General features: G+C 42.4%; 1 protein-coding gene and 1 pseudogene across 2 annotated transcripts in view; one reads left to right on the top strand and one right to left on the bottom strand.

The window, feature by feature from the left end:
• Positions 1 to 2,104: 2,104 nt before the first annotated feature.
• On the top strand, positions 2,105 to 15,401 carry LOC310965027 (gamma-glutamyl hydrolase; the record flags this gene model as incomplete). The annotated part of the gene is made up of 9 exons (XM_083938409.1): positions 2,105 to 2,213; positions 6,054 to 6,168; positions 7,810 to 7,860; positions 8,229 to 8,313; positions 9,423 to 9,561; positions 11,486 to 11,592; positions 12,584 to 12,674; positions 12,776 to 12,913; positions 15,280 to 15,401. 9 exons carry the CDS (start codon positions 2,105 to 2,107, stop codon positions 15,399 to 15,401), a joined length of 957 nt encoding a protein of 318 aa, XP_083794535.1.
• A 2,015-nt stretch (positions 15,402 to 17,416) lies between these two features.
• LOC310965897 (cyclin-D1-binding protein 1 homolog) overlaps positions 17,417 to 19,956 on the bottom strand; it is a 29,983-nt pseudogene continuing 27,443 nt past the window's right edge. Inside the window, exons 7-9 of the transcript in view lie at positions 18,241 to 18,317; positions 17,575 to 17,825; positions 17,417 to 17,453 (exon numbers count right to left, since the gene is read on the bottom strand). The product of the transcript in view is annotated as a cyclin-D1-binding protein 1 homolog (transcript). The remainder of the gene's footprint in view (positions 17,454 to 17,574; positions 17,826 to 18,240; positions 18,318 to 19,956) is intronic.

The raw sequence follows: 19,956 nt of genomic DNA, 5'->3' as shown, positions 1-19,956 counted from the left end.
GTTATCCCCAAAGCAATTTCAGTCAAAAGCAACTGGACTTAGGAAGACGTTGTTTGTCTAGGAAGACGTTTCACCTCTCATCCAAGAGGCTTCATCAGTTCACGTACGCATCTGACCAGGCTGGGACTGGACCAGGACCAGGACCAGGACCAGGCTGGGACTGGACCAGGAAAAGGACCAGGCTGGGACTGGTCCAACTAAGAGCGTGATCACACTGTCCTCCCGGACCACGACCCGGACTTTAGGGTACTTGTCCCCCCTCCCTCTCCCCCCCGCGCCCCAGCCCCGTTTGTACTCACACTACCTGGGCCACGGCCAATGCTTCTTGCTGTCCATACGCCATCACGCCGTAACACGTCACACGCATTGATCGCGTGTGTGTGGCTTTGTTTACAAATCTTTCCATAGACCTCTGAGTTTTTGTGCGTCTTGTCGACTGTTTTTGAATATTTTCATCGACCAAATCTGCAGTAAACACAACGTGAACCTTTCACCGCCATTGTTGTTGTTGTTAGATGTCCGCGCATGGTCCGTCCTTCTATTTACATGTCCGAACAGTCGGACATAACGCTACTGCCGTAGGGCTCGTGCTCGTGCTCGTGCTCGTACACGTGCGCACGCTCGTGCTCGTACATGTGCAAACGGCTCCGCTAAAGCCCACCTATTTCAAGCGGGCCGTGGAGGGCCAGCTGGCCCCAGTTGAGCGCGGAGCGGGTGCGCTCACACTACTTAAAGGTACTAGGCTTTAGCTGAAAAAACGGTTTTGGCCGCGGCCAAAAGGACAGTGTGATCACGCTCTAACTGGTGTGGAGATCCAGGTATTTAACCTCTTAAGAGGCCGATGATGTCACTGGAACCCTTTGTGCTCCAAGTGCCAACGACCGTCGTTAGAGTGGCAGTCGTTGGTGGAAGTAGGTCTGGACTTCGTTAGTGCTCTACTGAGTCTCAATGACAGTCGTTGGAGTCACAGGAGGCCATTTGTGAACAGTTGTTCTTTGAGGTTAGATTGTTGAATCTCTTGGGAAGGGATGAAAGGGCAGCATTGTAAATCGGAGATAGGTGGTGTCTAAAACCTCCTCCCTGGTTAGCGATGGTTTCTTTATCCCTAGTTTCTACACAACCATACAAATTGATCATGTGACCACACATTTTCAAAGGGTCATCCATTTTACTCACCCTGTGATGATAGTAAGCCTATTATGCCTTTCAAAAAAAAATATCAGACATATTACAGTTCTTGTTTGAGATGTGCAGTTGCCAACTCTGACTGACTGGGGTCTGTCATTGAGGAAGCTCAGCACCCAGTTACAGAGGCCAGGAGTCAAACCAAGAGTGAGGAGCTTAGTAGAGAGCTTATGGGGAATGTTAAATTTAATTGTGCAGTGTGACGTCTGTGTTAACTGAACTTATGACAATAAACATCTTGAATCTTGAATATTAGATCTTTAGGGAGTTACAACATGAAGCTATATTGTTAGAAGGAGCGAAGAGAAAAAAGTATTAGCGGGCGGCTTGCTGCGCTCATCCCACCCGTGTAAGCCACCATGTTGTTTACACTGAACAGTCGCTTCTCGTTGCCTCACACTTCGACCCCTCAAAACAAATGCTGATTGGTTCGGTCGCTGGTCAAACTTATTTTCTCTGCTCCATGTTACCAGACTGATCTGCAAGTAAAATACAGTGGAGCTTGCAAGATCAGGATGGTCTGTAATGTTGATCTAGCTGATCTATTTCTATGAGGAGATAACAGGGGAGGCTCCTCTAGCTGATGTGGGTCTATGGAGAGGGAGCTCTACACGTGACTGACTTGATGCTCCTCTTCAGGAGCCTGCACGGAGGTAAAGACTGATATCAGGGGAGGACAGCAAGAGAGGAGAGTCACCCTTTGACTGCACAGCTTCATCACTCAAAGACAATCGCTTAGTTTGTTGCCCGTAAATTGTGTGCGTTTTCCTTTCATCCACGCTTTATTTTACCTGTAGTTTATTTTATAGACCATAAAAGCCAGAACCGATTTTATAGTTTTTCATCCTCGACCTGCGCAACCACCCTGCATCCCTCATCTCCAGCGGATTTGAGTTTATAACCCTGCCCGGTGTTTTGGATGTGTCGGCCAACTGCAACGGTGTTGGCGGTGCTGACCGCCTGTCTCTGCTTTGCGCGTCTGTGCACGGCGGGGAGAAGCCAGCAGCTCAATTACAGACCGGTCATCGGTAAGATTCAGTCGCTTGAACGGCTACATGCCTGTCCCTCTCTGTGCAGAGACCGGCTGTGGGATTATAATACCTCTTATGTAATACTAAGGGAGAATGTTCGCGAAAAAGTGCCTAGTGTGTGTGTGTGTGTGTGTGTGTGTGTGTGTGTGTGTGTGTGTGTGTGTGTGTGTGTGTATTTGAGAAAGAGAGAGAGAGAGAGAACATATCTGTACTATAATGTCTATAATAGCCAAGTCTGTTTATCTTTTGGATGTACTTAATGTATAAGGCTTGTGTATATAGCTCGTGTTACCAAAACCAGCTTTAGTTGGCATTTCCCTCACTTATGAAAAATACAGTTCAGATGTCTAAATCTGTATTCCACCAAATTATATGTGGATTACAAATAGGGGAAGTAATTTCTGCCACTTTGGCCTTTACCCACTAGCATGTTCTGAAAATGTAACATACAGTATTCTAGTAATGTTTTTCAGCTGTAAGTTGATGCCCAGCATGTTCTTCTTAAAGGATACATCCCACCCTTGTTAATAAATGACATTACAGGAACGTTTCATTAGTAAAAAACAAACAAAAGTCCTTGATAACTTCCTCAAAACGCTTTCAGAAAGTCACTTTAAGAATGGAAATCCTTTGTTATAATGTAACACTGTGGGAATGTTTCTTAAATTACAACATTGTTACTTAATATGTCCCAAAAACACCCTCAGAATGCTGCATTTTCATTTCTTTGTTAGATTTTAACTTCATAGGAACCTTATTTGAAATGACAAACATGCTAACAATTTTCTTTGAACATTAGATTAAAATGTTTATTTTAAAAAATATATTAAAACTCGTAGGTAATGTTAACCAATGTTTGGGGATGTTGCCTGCTCTCTGCTGCTGTTCAAGAGGCATTGGGGGGAGGGATAGAGGGAGAGGAGAAGAGATAAATGAATAACACTTATTTAAACTATACCTTCAACACCACAGTTGTCACTGATACCATGGTTAGTTGCGGCTGTAAGGTTAACAGAAATCCATCTTGATCCTTAATTTTGATCTATAGGAGCTACAAAATGAGACTTTGCTGATAAAAATCTGAGAACTACAGTGACAGGAAACTTTGTTGTCTTAAGAAATCCTGCAGCTCTCATTGTGGTCTGAACACTGACAAGGCCATGACTCATGATTCGTGGTCATGACGGTAGTAGAGAGTGCATTATCATGCATTGCATTACTCAGGCCACCATTCAAGTGGCCTGTTTGTGTTGAAGCAGAGTATAAAAAGAGAAAAACAAAAACAGATTCCAGTGTTTCTCACAGACCAGGTAGCAATGTGTGGTGCAGGGCTGTACATTAACCTTTATAGGGGCAGGGGCTCTGACCTCTCCCTTGTACTCTGACAACAGACGATAATAGATAGCACAGTGTTTCCCCTAGGCTTTCTTTGAGGGGGGGCATATTTTCTGATGCGTGCTCTCTGTCCGCTGGTGTGCGTGCATTAGAAAGTGTGTAAACGCGCAACCATGTAGAGACAGAAATGATAGGCAATCGTGTGAATAAAATAAATATAGGGGTGTGCCGATTGCAATTTTGCTTGGCCGATCCCGATTTTCGCAAGAGTCTAACCTGCCAATGCCGATTTTTGATTACAACTTACAACTATAATTTACAGCAAACAGAACCATTTTTGGTCCTTCTTTCTTTATTGAACCAAAACTATAAAACATAGTAGTGTAAATATTGGTAGAAATGTAACAGGTGAGGTAGTCTAAAATTAATGACAGATTAACAACGCAGAACTGACGGCAACTTTCAAACAATAAAATGAATAAGCTCAATGGGACAGACGAGGAGGCACCTTTAGGTTGTTGTTGTTGTTGTTGTTGTTGTTGTTGTCAGAAGCTAAATGAAGTCACTTCAACATTAATGGTAGATTTTAAAAAATGACTTTTTTCTCATCTAGCTGTTTCTGTTTATAGTTGTTGTGGAATCCGCTTGTCCCGGGTCAAAGGGTGCACCTGAATGCATCATGATGTCCTGTCAGTGCACTACCCTTTGTTGTTTGTTTACAACTCACAGAGAAGGCAGACATGTTTCCACACAGTGACTTTAAAGAAGCGGGAGGATTTAAAAGTTATATTGTTTCTCTGTCATCTCTGAGTACGACAATGGCCATGGTGTGTGGCAAAGTCCAGCTTCAGGCTAATGCTCAGCTAACTTTACGCTAAAGCTTCACACTCCCGCTGGTTAGTGTGTCCGCAGTTTATTTCTGCCTTGCAAGTTTTTCAAACTTTCTGTCTTCTTCTTTTAGGGTGTAAAATTCCTTCTGTGAAGACACGCTGACTCACTAACCGTGACCATAGACCGGGACTGAACCTGCGGGTCTGCTTCAAAGTAAAAGTCATACGTCATCGGTTTCATCAGCCGTTTAAGTCTTAGCAAAGGCCGCTGGTCAAGTTGGTCAAACTGTCAGTTGGTTGAAAAGGCTGTTATGGACGTAGGCTCAACAAGTGTGTGTGTGTGTGTGTGTGTGTGTGTGTGTGTGTGTGTGTGTGTGTGTGTGTGTGTGTGTGTGTGTGTGTGTGTGTGTGTGTGTGTGTGTGTGTGTGTGTGAGAGAGAGAGAGAGACGGAAAGAGAGATGGAAAGAGAGGGTCTAGCAAGCAATACAAAGAATAAGGAGAGGGAGCGCCCATCGAGAACAAAGCAGTGAATCAGGGAACTTATACCAGTATAACAATATTTTCGCTGTTTCATCACAACTACAAATGCGGCTGTAGAAAGTACCTATCTGTCTCCGTCCTCAGGCTGAAGGACACCAAGTCTGACACTGTGGTCAGCAGCACGGGAGCCCCTCAGGGCACAGTGCTGGCCCCTCTTCTCTTCAACCTGTACACCTCAGACTTCTGCTACAACTCGGAGCTGTGTCACATACAGAAGTACGCCAATGACGCAGCCATAGTGGGATGTATCAGGGGTGACAGAGAGGAGTATCAGGGTCTGGTGGGGGACTTTGCTCTCTGGTGCCACACTAACCACCCACAGCTAAACACCTCCAAGACAAAAGAGCTGGTCATTGATTTTGGGAGGTCCAGACCAAGACCGCGACCAGTCCTGCTAGAGGGAGCTGAGGTGGAGGCTGTGGAGGGGGGACACTTATCTTCTTTTCTTTGTGCAATAACTTGATCCACCACTTAAAAAAAAACTGTAATCAATCTGTGGCGCTCGGTGTTGATTCTGTGGTTTTTATTGTACCTATCCAGGGTATCTCGCACAGGCTCTGCCCTCTACTGGACTCTATGGGTAGTACTCTCTTCCAATAACGGGACATCCACCCACTGAAATTTGCATAAACGTAGCCAATAATGACGTGCTTTCCATAATATGTGTCATTCAGTATATAAGGCAGTACGTACCATTGTCCACTATCATTTTTCTCTTAAGCGAATGCCAATTGCGCATTGTTTAGCCGGTCAGGGCCGGTGTGGTTGGGGCAATGTTATGTCACAAAAGGATGTTCATTCATTGGGGTCTACCCACTGTACCCATAGAGTCAACTAGAGGGCGGAGCCTGTGTGAGATAGAATGATAGCTATATGATAGATGGTTACAATAGTGGCGTTTCCATTAAAGTTGAATGCCCAATATAAGGTGGGTCTCCCTCACTGAAACGCCCCTAATTTGAATGTGATGGCCATTTGACTGGGCTTTTGTTGGCCCTGCCGAAGACCAGGGACTATTTTGCTCCCTGGAAAAAGCCTGGTTACTGTAGAGGGTGATGGATGACAGATGTGTGTGCTGCCTTATATGTAATATGTGATATATGTGATTGTGCGTGTGTGTTCTCTCTATAGGTGTGTTGGCACAGAGAAATCTTCCAGGAGACCAGTTTGCTCGTGGCTCCTCTTATATCGCTGCCTCCTATGTCAAATACCTAGAGGGAGCCGGGGCTCGGGTTGTACCTGTCAGGTAAGCGACACTCATGATTGATGAGCAAGTGCAATTTGAACAGCCAGCCTACCTGCAGTGACAAATGCATTTCCTTTGGTTGCTTCACAATATAAGCCAACTCAAGTTTTTTTTCTCGGTAGACAACAGTAACAACTGCATTCTGATGTAAACCAGCACATAGTTGGGCTTTTGTGTCTCCTTTAAATGAACTTTAATGAGATGCTTTGTGACATACAACACAAAAACCCCATGTGGTTCTCAGCAAGAAGGGAAAGGCTCAGATTACCAAGGAGGTGAGCTCTCAATGAATACAAAGAAAAAGCTATACATTCTGCCTAAATAAGTCTTATCAGATCAGTGCTAATCTCACGCTTTAAATAAATGTGAATGCTGGTGTTACCATTGATTTTATACCAAATACAGCATTCTTGAAAATACTGGTTCATTGGATAAATGACTGCATGACTCGATAAACTGCCCGTTATTATAATGCAATTACACAACAAATGCCAAACCGCTTTAGCAACAGTTAATAATTAATACTGATTTAAGCTGCTATAAGCAATATTTAATTTACAATAGATCAAATGGTGATGTGTAATGTCTACAGAGTATTTTAGGTAACTGTTTTGGGGCTCTCAGCAACCTTGTTTCCAGCCGCAGCACATGGGCTTCAGTAAAGATGCTGTTATAATTCTTTTGACATGTCTGAAAGCACTGTGACTCTGACCAGGATCACATAATTTAAAGCCAGCAAAGTCTTCAGTATGATTCCCCTGAATACGATTTTAAATATTTTACAAGACTCACAGTAATTGTCAAGAGGTTATGATCTCATACTTCAACAGTGTGATGGGGACTTCTGGTAGATGATAAAAGAAATATGTGATCCCCATGGGGTGCACAGCCCTATCAGTCATGGTGTCTGATGTGGGCGGAGCCTGTGCAAATGGGAGGCACATCGCATCACATGGTAAATGGACTTGTACTTATGTAGCGCCTTTCTAGTCTTCTAACTACTCAAGGCGCTTTCACAGTGTTTGTCACATTCACCCGTTCACACAGACATTCACACTGATGGCAGTGGACATCTACAGACCATCTAATCTAACCATTCACACCACATTTACACACCCATGCGCAGCACGGGGAGTAATTTGGGGTTCAGTGTCTTGTCCAAGGACATTTCGACATGTGGACCGGGGAGATGGGGATCAAACCGCCAGTCTCTCAAATGGAGGACAAGCCACTCCTCCACTGAGCCACAGTCGGCCACAATCATCACATCACATCACTATATCAGTAGTCATGTGATAAGGCAATTTGCACAATTAAGAGCTGCAATCTACACGTTTCTTTTCAACTACTTCATCCAAAACCACCAGTACGTCTCCCAAAGTAACGCAGTGTAAGAACTAATTTTTACCTAAAAAAACACACACACACAATAGTTCCTTGTGGATTCATGCCTTTATTTTTAACCCACAATTTTGTATACTATTTTTAACATTTCACACAAATGTCTCATAGGATAAAATACGAAGTGATGACATTTTATATCCAAAAGGTCAAAGAGTCAACTTCATAATGCTAATTTTCTTTTTTTAAAGGCTGTTATTGTATGTTTTTATGTCTTATTGGGTCTTTTTTGCTCACCAGAATCAATCGCACAGAAAAAGAATATGCTAAAATATTCGACTCAATAAATGGGTGAGTTTACTCTTTCTCTATCTCTTGTTTTCTCCTTTGTTCGTCTCTCTCTATATATATATGACATACTGTCTTTTGCTGCTAAATGTCTAATAAGTAATAATAAATAAAACAAATCTCTGCCTGGCTTTTGCTTTTCATTGTACTATATGTTCATGTAAGGCGACCAGTGTTAAGATGCATTACCACCACCTAGACTGAGGTGGCTGATCTGCTAGTTTTTAAGGAAACCCTGTTAAAATTTTAATATTTGCAAGTTCTTACCTCATTTACATCAGTTACATCAGTTAAACATCCCCTGATAACATACCTCGCCCCGACCCAGTCGAACCACTACTTGCAACTTAAACACTTGAGTGTCTCCTCAGGTTGTTGCTGCCGGGAGGAGATGTAGATCTTCGAACATCACAGTTCAGTCGGACAGCCAAGATATTTTACAACTTGGCTCTGAAGGTAAAATGTTTGACTTGTTCAACTCACTGACAAGGCCAACAGACTTCTCAAGTTAACACTTTTTTATATTAAAGTCTTATTAACTTGGCTTCATTTCCCTCTAGTTAAAGGACACGCTCACATTTTTCAACTTTAAACTAAAACAGCACTCATATACCCATATGTACATTGAAATAGATGTTGGTCCCACTAATATTTACTCTTACCCGTACTGACAATCACGAGATACCTTTCTAATGCAATGCTAATGTAAGTGATAGGGGACGAAATCTAGTCGGACTTGGACAAATGAAAGATGTTTTTTACAGTATTTTTTTTGAGCAAAATGCCCTTTCCAGTGACCTTTAGGGCGCACTCACACTGTCCTTCCGCACCGGGCCAAAACAGATTTTTCAGCTAAAGCCTAGTGCGTTTGAGCAGTGTGAGTGCACCCGCTCCGCGCATAACTGCGGTCAGCTGGCTTTTGAGGTGGGCTTTTGTAGAGCCCGTTTGCACATGTACGAGCACGAGCGTGCGCACGTGTACGAGCACGAGCACGATGCCTACGACGGTTCTGACTTAATTTATGTGCGCCTGTTTGGACATAGAAAAAAGAAGAAGGGACCATGCGCGGACATTTAACAACAACAACAATGGCGGCGAAAGGTTCACGTTGGTGTGATGCGGAGGTGGAGTGTTTACTGCAGATTTGGTCGATGAAAAGATTCAAAAACAGTCGACAAGACGCACAAAAACTCTGAGGTCTATGGAAAGATTTGGAAACAAAGCCACGCATCGCGATGACGGCAATCAATGCGTGTGACGTGTTACAGCGTGATGTCGTATGGACAGCAAGAAGCATTTGCGCGAGGCCCAGGTAGTGTGAGTACAAACGGGGCTGGGGCGCGGGGGGAGAGGGAGGGGGGACAAGTACCCTAAAGCACGGGGCGCGGTGCGGAAGGACAGTGTGACTGCGCCCTTAGACATGATACTTGCCAAGCTGTGAATCTGTGCCACTGTATGTGAATTTGAAGCACTTTGTTGTATTTTGTGTGTATTTTTCTCAGAAAATGACATTACACCTTCTTTCTCATGGATTCATTGTCGTTCCACTCCTTTGTCCTCTGCAGGCCAACGATGCTGGGGATTACTTCCCTATCTGGGGAACGTGTCAGGGCTTCCAGCAGCTGTCTGTCCTCACAGCCAACAAAAACCTGCTCACCCTCACTGACACCAAGGCTGTGGCTCTACCTCTAACTCTAACACCAGGTATTTTTCTCTGTCCCTGTTATCTGCTTTGTTCTGCTTGTCTTGTTTACTCTTCTCTTCTTCTTCCGTAACCTCACTTTATGAAGATCAGCACTTCTTTTTCCTCCTGTTTTCTGTTTTACTTGTCTCTGTTCTCATCTTGGCTCACAGTCCTGACTGCATGTGATGTGCAGCAAAACTGAAAAATGCCTGTTAAATTAAAAATAGCCAGAAGTAACTGTTAAAGTATAGCTATGAACCCAAAAACTATGTGTATCTTACCAGGCATGTGAAAAAGTAAATTAGGTAAACGATCAAATAATAAAATACTGCCAAAAGGCAAATTTTAAAATACACTAAGGGCGTACTCACATTGTCCTTCCGCACCGCGCCCCCGGGCTTTAGGGTACTTGTACTTGTGTATTCTACCTTCCACACTACAAGGAAACATCAACCCAGCCGGTTAAACTGTGAGACTTTTACATCTGGCATTTATGTGACCCCAAAACCGTGATACGAACCGAACAGCAGGAACCATTGTTCCACCCATATGTAACAAGGGTTGAAGTAGATCATTCCTGTTGCAGGTCTGTTTTTGGTTAATTTCATAGTATTATTAGCAACTTTAGTAAGTAAACTATGACACCTAGTGGTTAACTGTTTACTACTAGTGAAACGACTAACTCCATATGTACATTGTGTGTGTACCCATCATCTCCAGATCAAGCAATTAACGTCTGATTGACTGGACAACTGCTTACTTCTATGGTAAACCCTTACCATGTAGGGGCTTCAAAACATTGTAGCTTCTAAATCAGTGTTTTTGTATAAAACATGAAGTCTAGCAATACAGACATTTCTAAACAAAAAACACACATAAACATATTACCCAAAACTAATTGTTTCGATTTGACTACAACATCTTTGTATTGAATATTCAAAGAAACAGTTGGCATTATGTTTGACGGTTTAACTGAGAATACTTGTATAAGGGCGCACTCACACTGTCCTTCCGTACCGCGCCCCGGGCTTTAGGGTACTTGCCCTCCCGCGCCCCAGCCCCGTTTGTACTCACACTGCCTGGGCCTCGCGCAAATGCTTCTTGCTGTCCATACGTCATCACGTCGTAACACGTCACACGCATTGATCGCGTGTGTGTGGCTTTGTTTACAAATCTTTCCATAGACCTCGGAGTTTTTGTGCGTCTTGTCGACTGTTTTTGAATATTTTCATCCGACCAAATCTGCAGTAAACACTCCACCTCCGCATCACACCAACGTGAACCTTTCATCGCCATTGTTTTAAATGTCCGCGCATGGTCCGTCGTTCTATTTCTATGTCCGAACAGGCGCACATACCGCTACCGCCGTAGCGCTCGTGCTCGTACACGTGCGCACGCTCGTGCTCGTACATGTGCAAACGGCCAGCTGGCCGCAGTTATGCGCGGAGCGGGTGCACTCACACTGCTTAAACGTTTAGCTGAAAAAACGGTTTTGGCCCCGGTACAGAAGGACAGTGTGAGTGCGCCCTAAGAATCATTCTTGAAATCTACTAAAAGGGCATTGTGTGTTAACAGTATTAGACAATAAGATAGACACAGACATTTTTTGAGAATAAATATAATTCCTCTTTATGGTAACCTGCTAAAAAAGAAATGCTAAAAGAGGAACATCCTTTATTACGGCACTTTCCAAATTCATATTCTACCCACACCGTTATCACTCATGGTGTGCATGTGCCAACATATGGGTGGATCCCATGCAAATGAGACTAATCATTGCCCCATATAGCAGATCAACCTCTAAACAGCTCTACCTACTGACCAATCAATTCTGGGGACTGAAAAGGCAATTTGCGAGAGGGGAGGGCAGAGAGCTTTGCATATATACATACAGTATATATGAGAGATATACTGTAGATTATCACATCTGTTTCTGCCCTCTAGCGGCCCAGTCTAGCCGTCTGTTTCAAAGTTTTCCCAAGGATCTTCTGCAGTCTCTGGCCGAGGAAAACATCACTGCCAACTTCCACAAATGGAGTCTGTCCATACAGGTATTTTCTGCTGCACTTCTCCCAACTCCTCTCTTCTTTCTGACCACCCCTGGGAAGCATGATCACTTCCTGTCATGGCGGGAATATGTTGGTGTTGTAATTATTGTTATTATTCTACATATTTAAGGTAGAGATGACAGTAATCTGCAAACAATCAATTTGTTGGGATGTCAAAAATCCTTCTAAACCCCCTCAGACTCAGTGGAGGCTGTCTACCTAAAAGAAAATGTAGAGCACTTTTCAAACAATAATCACAAATTCCTGTCCAAAGTTCCTTGCGTCAAGGATTTCTTCAGATTCTCTGAATCTTTGACTGCTATTATGTAGTGTTTAGTGATCTTACGTCCTGAAATCCCCAAATTCATTAAAATTTTACGTTAACAAACGTTCTTCTTAAATTGTTGCACTAGTTGCCAGTGCAGTCTTTCACAGAATTCAATTCAATTTCATTTATAGTGCCAAATCATAACAAAAGTGATCTCAGGACACTTTACAGAGTAGGTAAAGACCACACTCTATGACTTATTTATGATTTACACAGACCCAACAATTCCCCCGTAGAGTACGGTGGCGTTGAAAACCTTCACTATAACAGACAGGAACGTCAGACAGACCCAGCTCTGTGGAGGACGCACATCTGTCTTGACCGAGAGTGGTGAACCCTTCCCCATCTTTAGACTCTGTCTCTCTGGATGCTCTTTTTATACCTTGTCATGTTACTGACCTGTTGCCAGTGAACCTCATTAATTGTGAGATGTTCCTTTAGGTGTTTTCTCTTAGCATTTCACAACTTTTCCAGTCTTTTGTTGCCACCTTCCCAACTTTTTTGAAACGTTTTGCTGGCATCAAATTCCAAATTGTCATATCGTTTTCTGTTTCTGCAATTCATCACATTCTGTAACTATTTACATTATACACAGCTTCCCAATGCTTTTCTTAGGTTTTACATAGATAGACGGCAGTATAATAATATCTGCATTTGAACTTATAGAACTACAGCCGTAACGCCAAACTGAAGAGGTTTTACAAGGTCCTGTCCACGAACAATGATGGGAAGAAAGAATTCATCTCTACCATGGAAGGTACCATTCCTCTCTGACTAATTAACAGTTTGTAGAGTGATGTACTAATCGTACTGCTCACTCACTATGATAATAACAATTCTATTCTTGGTTTTCCTCAGCCAACCGCTACCCATTTTATGCAGTGCAGTGGCACCCAGAGAAAACCCCATTTGAGTGGGTAGATAAGCCAGGAATGATTCACTCTACTACTGCTGTAAGAGCCTGCTTCTACACCGCAAGCTTCTTTGTCTCAGAAGGTAATCTGTGTAACCTCTGTGTGCTTCTGTTATCCTTGTCAGGTTGTCACCTGCACAATTGTTTTTCCATTTCTCTCTTTTTTTGTATGTTTCCTAGCAGAATATCTCCAAACGACTAGGTCACTTATATCCCTGAAATTTGATGGAAAGTTAGGCCAATCTAAAAAAATATTTATTATTTTTTAATAATATTTTTGACAATTTCAGGGTGAAGCAACTTGCTTTTATTAGCCCACCCTAAGGGTCTGCTCACACTGTCCTCCCGGACCACGACCCGGACTTTAGGGTACTTGTCCCCCCTCCCTCTCCCCCCCGCGCCCCAGCCCCGTTTGTACTCACACTGCCTGGGCCTCGGCCAATGCTTCTTGCTGTCCATACGCCATCACGCCGTAACACGTCACACACATTGATCGCGTGTGTGTGGCTTTGTTTACAAATCTTTCCACAGACCTCGGAGTTTTTGTGCGTCTTGTCGACTGTTTTTGAATATTTTCATCCGACCAAATCTGCAGTAAACACTCCACCTCCGCACCACACCAACGTGAACCTTTCACCACCATTGTTGTTGTTGTTAAATGTCCGCGCATGGTCCGTCCTTCTATTTACATGTCCGAACAGGCGGAGATAACGCTACTGCCGTAGGGCTCGTGCTCGTGCTCGTACACGTGCGCACGCTCGTGCTCGTACATGTGCAAACGGCTCCGCTAAAGCCCACCTCTTTCAAGCGGGCCGTGGACGGTCCGCTGGCCGCAGTTGAGCGCGGAGCGGGTGCACTCACATGGCTTAAAGGTACTAGACTTTAGCTGAAAAAATAGTTTTGGCCGCGGCCAAAAGGACAGTGTGATCACGCCCTAACATCAAAGTTCTGACTGTTTAAACACAACATATTTACTTATGATAAAACATATATTTGATTAAAAGTATATTTACTTATACCTAAATAAATGAAATCATTTAAATACTTTATATACATTTAAACATTTTATACATATAAACATACACATATATACTCACAAAGCAAAAATCAAAATCTGCAAAATCAAAATACATATTTGCTTAAATAAGTTTAACTTTTTCTCATTTCCATGTATTCAATAATCAAAATTAATATGATTTCCCTTTTTTATTTGTTTATTTATTTTTCTCTTTTCCAATTATAACATTTATACATATGCATTAATTATTTCAAATTTCAAGGTCTTTTTAAATATCGGTCGTGTTGTACCGTAATTTCCGGACTATAAGCCGCTACTTTTTTCCCTCGTTCTGGTCCCTGAGGCTTATACAACGGTGCGGCTTTTCTACGGCTTACTGTAACCAGGGGCGCGCACTACTGAGGATGCGCGAGACCGAGGCAGACATCTGGCGCCAGGTAACAAGAGCAAAACAAAGAGTAGGAGAGCGTCAGCGACAGTTTGCGCGAAGGAAGTGTTCATGCAAACAACCTCAACATGGAAAACAAACGGAGAAGTGCATATGATGCTGCTTTTAAGTTAAAGGCAATCGATCTGGCTGTCAAAGAAGGAAATAGAGCTGCTGCACGTACCTGGTTGGTTATTTTGATAACATAAACGGCCGCAGGACTGCACTTTTACTGCCGTGTTACAGGCGAGCACTTTGTATTACTTTGCACCGTTGTATTATTTGTACTCTGCACGAATGCTGTTCGACATGTCAAAGATGTGAAAGTTTGATTGAATGATTGAAAGATTTATTGTTAATAAATGGGACGCTTTGCGTTCCCAAACTGTCATCTCTGTCCCGACAATCCCCTCCGTGGTAGCAGGAACCCCTATATACTACCGTAATTACACATCAAAACGCCTGCGGTTTATAGTCGGGTGCGGCTTTTATATGGAGCAATCTGTATTTTACCCTAAATTAAGCTGGTGAGGCTTATAGTCAGGTGCGCTTTATAGTCCGGAAATTACGGTAATTACTTTCAGTTTATCGTTAAGGTCATTCCACGTTTTTACACCAATAACTGACACGCATCTTTGTCTAATGTTAGTTCTTGCTTTCCTTGTTTCTCTTAAATTATAGCAATTGTTTCTTAATTTAAATAAAGATTGAATACCTGTAGGAAGATCTTTTTTTACAGCTCTGAATAAGGTTTCAAGTATTTTTAGCTTGACTATATCCGTAAATTTTAAAATATTAGATTTTATGAAAAGCTCCTTGCTAGAGTCACGGTATCCCACTTTGAATGCAGTCGAAGGTCAAAGGACAAGGTCAAGGAGAAACAAATGCATCGAGCTCATTCAATACTTGAAAAGTGTTTGTATGTGTTGAAATAGCAGCTGTAAGTCTGTATGTGTCTACACTATCCCTTTTTTATCCTTCATTTCTTTCCTTATGTCTTTCAGCCATGAAGAACCACCACCATTTCTCCAGTCTTGGGGAGGAAGAGCGAGCACTCATCTATAACTTCTCTCCTATTTACAGAGGCATCCATGCCATCTTTGTGCAGAACTATTACTTTGATTGATGGAGAGTTCTGAAGATGAAATAGACCTGGGCTCAGTCCAGTCAGAATATGTCATTAGTAGAAAACCGTAGCCCACATTTACAACCAAACATTATGTTGTTGTCTTAGTAGCCTATAACACCAAATCAATGTTATCAGTTTAGCTTGATTTGCACAGAAATCTGAAATGCATTAGTGCCAATGGGACGGTGATTAATAACAGTAGGAAATAAAACCAAATGTTACATCGAAGAATCTCACGGTTTTGTTTTTTCTAATAACAGATAAAGAAAAAGTGCAAGTACAAAATCATATGCTGTTAAAACGGTCTTAAATCCAAATCATCTACCGTATTTTTCGGATTATAAGTCGCAAAGTCAAAGTCAAGGCCCGAATGAATGATCTTGGCCCCCGGGATGATGTTTGATTAGTATTAGAAGCGGCCCGCACACCACAGCCGCCTGCTGGTGTTTTTCACGCACCAAAACTACATTACCCACAATGCAGCGGTAGCCCGCGAACTCATCAGCATTCAGGGCGGATGTCAACTTTCAGCACCCCCCCCCCCCCTCCCCAATAATGGCTAACGGAAGTCGGACGATGAGCACAGGGTGTTGTGTTTCAAGCACATGTTCACAAAGCTGTGTTTCTTTATCTTGATATTAAGGAACATGTTTTATTTTTGAACGACATTTTCTTTTTTGCTGTTTGCCTGTTGAAAATGTTTTCCTCTAAATAACTAAAGTCATAAGAAAATCTTGCTTTATTTGTACATTAAGTACTGGACAAGTTTGTTTTTGTCTGTGAGCCTGTTGGAGAATCACTGACAGAGCCGTACAAAAATATTGGATTATTCATTTAATTATTAAATAAAATACGGTACCCTGTGTTAGATCTTGGTTCAATAGGTTATATGCATCATTTTAATATGTTTTAATAAACATTGAACCAGTCCGGCCCTCGGCTTGTAGCAGATTTGTTTTTTTGGCCCTCTGATGTATTTGACTTTGACATCCCTGTTCTATATGTTATAGTTCTGTGAATGACTCTCACCGTAACATGTTACGTTAACACACCAGGCACGTTCTCAGCTCGTTGTGTACGCGGAATATAGCGTAAACACTTATTCAGCCTGTTGTTCTCTATTCTAGTTTTATTTTAAATTGCCTTTCAAGATGAAATGTCGTTTCTTGGTGTTGGATTTTATCAAATACATTTCCCCAAAAAATGCGACTTATTAATGTGTTTTTCCTTCTTTATTCTGCATTTTTCAGCTGGTGAGACTTAAACTCCGGAGCAACTTTTAATCCCAAAAATACGGTATTAAATAAATGAAATAAAGCATCTTTTTTAGCAAAGCTAGCCAAAAAGGTAGATCAAGTGTTCTATGTGTTTCAATTGAGCTGCATCACAATCGCAAACAGCAGGAACAACCAGTATGAATTCATACAAACATGCACCACCATCTCAACTGTTGCTGTGCAGACAAATTAAAATATAGTTTTCCACGCCTAAAAGTCTCTGGTATATGCGAGTAGGGAAGAAGATGAATGCATGATGACTTTTTATCACTTATCACTTATTTACTTTTTTTATTTCAACATGCTGCTAAACTGCACGCTGCGTATTGTTGTGTATAAACCTACGTTTAACCACAATGTCTGTTGCACTCTGATTTATTTGATTTGATTTATGTTTTTATGCTTATTGTTACTCTGATCCTTTCCCATCTTTGTATTGAAACTGTTGCACAATCATTTCCCTCGGGATAAATGAAGCTTCTTGGATCTTGAGTCTTTGTTGTCATGCACTCTGTTTCTAACCACTCAACCAAAACTACCTGTTGGACGCGGGCGTCCGGTATTGTGGCTTTTCTCACAAAGAGCTCATTCAAACAACTTCACACTGCATTACTTTTGATCCTGCAGTGGGAAAGTTGTGTCCCTTGGCAATTTCTAGAGAAAACGAGTCATTTGCTAACGGCTATATGAGACCTGACCCTTCCAGGAACAAAAGCATTTACTCTGAAAGTTACATCACTGAAGTATGACATGCGTGAGTTTGCTCTTCTTACTGGTGCGACAGAGAGCAATGAAGTTGGTAAACCAATTTACACTTCAACTAAACATCAGAGACATGTGTCACTACAATCAGATAATAATATGACTGTGTGTGTGTGTGTGTGTGTGTGTACCCAGGACTGATTCCCTTTGTGATGTCAGCCATGTCGTCGAGCTGAGCCAGGTTCTGAGACGTGGTGACATCCCCGTTGGCTTTGACGGCTGACATCAGCTTCCTTAAACACGCCGCTGACACTTTCATCATCCCCTGGCATGGACCGATCAAACAGCGGTCCTTCTCCGACCAATAAGTGTCCCTGTTGCCTCGAGGCTCCTGGTCATCGTCAAGGACGTCGCTGAACGGGTCCTGGGACTCAGATAATGCCTGGGTGGGGGTGCAACATTCAGCAAATACCCACAAAAATAAAGTGAGAGCTGTGATATTGTAAAAATTAACAGTAGATGATAATTCATATTCAATTCCAATATTGATTAAAGCATGAGGCGATATGGTGATGAGGTGATATCCCAGTTTTCTTCAATAAGGACTGATTGGATTTTGTGTGAAAGCCAAAGTCGGTACGCGACAGGATTTATTGACAATAACAGAAATATATACTGTATGTATGTTTAAAATGCTTTTCTGTTTCTGTACCAATTATTCTAAACATACTGAGACAGCAGTTACACATGGAAGAATAAAACAGGAGCATATGAACAAACAGGCTTCTCACAAAAATACAATAACTTACTAATAATTCATTATTCAGCCACTGTTTGAGAATTCACAGTGTGTGTACCTGTTCAATTTCCTCTATGGCGTCTTTCACAACTCCGATCTGATTGGACAGAACCATCAGCAAGGCTGCCTTATTATCTGTGAAACACACGTTTTCCCATCAATAACTGTAATTAAAATCTTGCAAAACTACTCACAATAAGACAAAGCTCACTGATCGTGCTTTTAATTTTGTATGCACGTCTGCAGCGTAATGTACTACCGCCGAAATGTACAGACGGGCACAATACACACACACACACGCACACGTACGTAAAGTTTCCCCATTGAGACAAAGACTGGTTATTAAATATGGAAAGAGAGTTAATAAAATAAAGTCTAAGGGCGCACTCACACTGTCCTTCCGCACCGTGCCCCGTGCTTTAGGGTACTTGTCCCCCCCTCCCTCTCCCCCTGCGCCCCAGGCCCGTTTGTACTCACACTACCTGGGCCTCGCGCAAATGCTTCTTGCTGTCCATACGTCATCACGCCGTAACACGTCACACGCATTGATGACGTCATCGCGATGCGTCGCTTTGTTTACAAATCTTTCCGTAGACCTCAGAGTTTTTGTGCGTCTTGTCGACTGTTTTTGAATATTTTCATCGACCAAATCTGCAGTAAACACTCCACCTCCGCATCACACCAACGTGAACCTTTCGCCGCCATTGTTGTTGTTGTTAAATGTCCGTGCATGGTCCGTCCTTCTATTTTCTATGTCCTAACACGCGCACAGAAATGACGTCAGAACTGTCGTAGGCGTCGTGCTCATGCTCGTACACGTACGCACGCTCGTGCTCGTACATGTGCAAACGCGCTCTACAAAAGCCAGCCTCTCTCAGACGGGCCTCGGACTGCCAGCTGGCCGCAGTTATGTGCGGAGCGGTTGAACTCACACCGGTCAAACGCACTAGGCTTGACCCGAAAAACCTGTTTTGGCCCTGTTTTGACAATTACGTTGTTTTTTAAAAACTCAGATCTGTTCAAGCAACGGGGAACATGGCATTGCGGCGTTGTAAAAATAAAAGGCTTGGACCCGGGAATCATATTTTGAAAGGGCGTTACGTCACGACTTAACAGCCGGATTGGCTCAGGACCGAGAGGGAGAGAAGTCTCACACTGATACAAATTCAGTTTTGTTTTTTTGTTCTTATTTACTGTAGCTTTAATTCATTTATTGACTGATTTACTTATTTTTGTTAATTGTAATTCTGCAAGTGGTACTTTACCTTTGGCTATGATTAATGTTCAGCAAACACGATCTGTGTGAGTGCACACATCCATAAAATTACTGTTGTTATTTTGCAGCAGACTGGGTAAATCAAATCCTGTGCAGTGACCTTCACTGTCACCTGTCACACACACACACACAAGGGAGTAACATTTCTCAACAAAAACAGCTCCAGATGTCGTTATCATGTCTTTTTATGTATAATTTGTTTGAATTATAGTTTCTACATAATTTTCCTACACATTGATTAACAGTGGTCTGTAACCTGCAATTTGCTCTTTAAAGATGCCCTATTTTACTAGTTTTCATGGTCATATTTGCATTTTTCGGGTCAACTACAATAGGCACTCCCGAAAAGCCCAGTGTGCTCTGATTTGTCGGCTGGTCTGCTCTGCTGTGATTGATCAACTGTTCATGCTGCGTACAGGAAATGTTATGCCCCTTATGATATACAGAAGCAGTTATCTCAGCAGCTGAAAACACTGTCTATATGGAAGCAAGCCACCA

Source organism: Echiichthys vipera (assembly GCF_963691815.1).
Source record: "Echiichthys vipera genome assembly, chromosome: X".
NCBI lineage: Eukaryota > Metazoa > Chordata > Actinopteri > Perciformes > Trachinidae > Echiichthys > Echiichthys vipera.
Note: the sequence above shows the minus strand (reverse complement) of the source record. Positions and strands in the feature narration are given on the sequence as shown.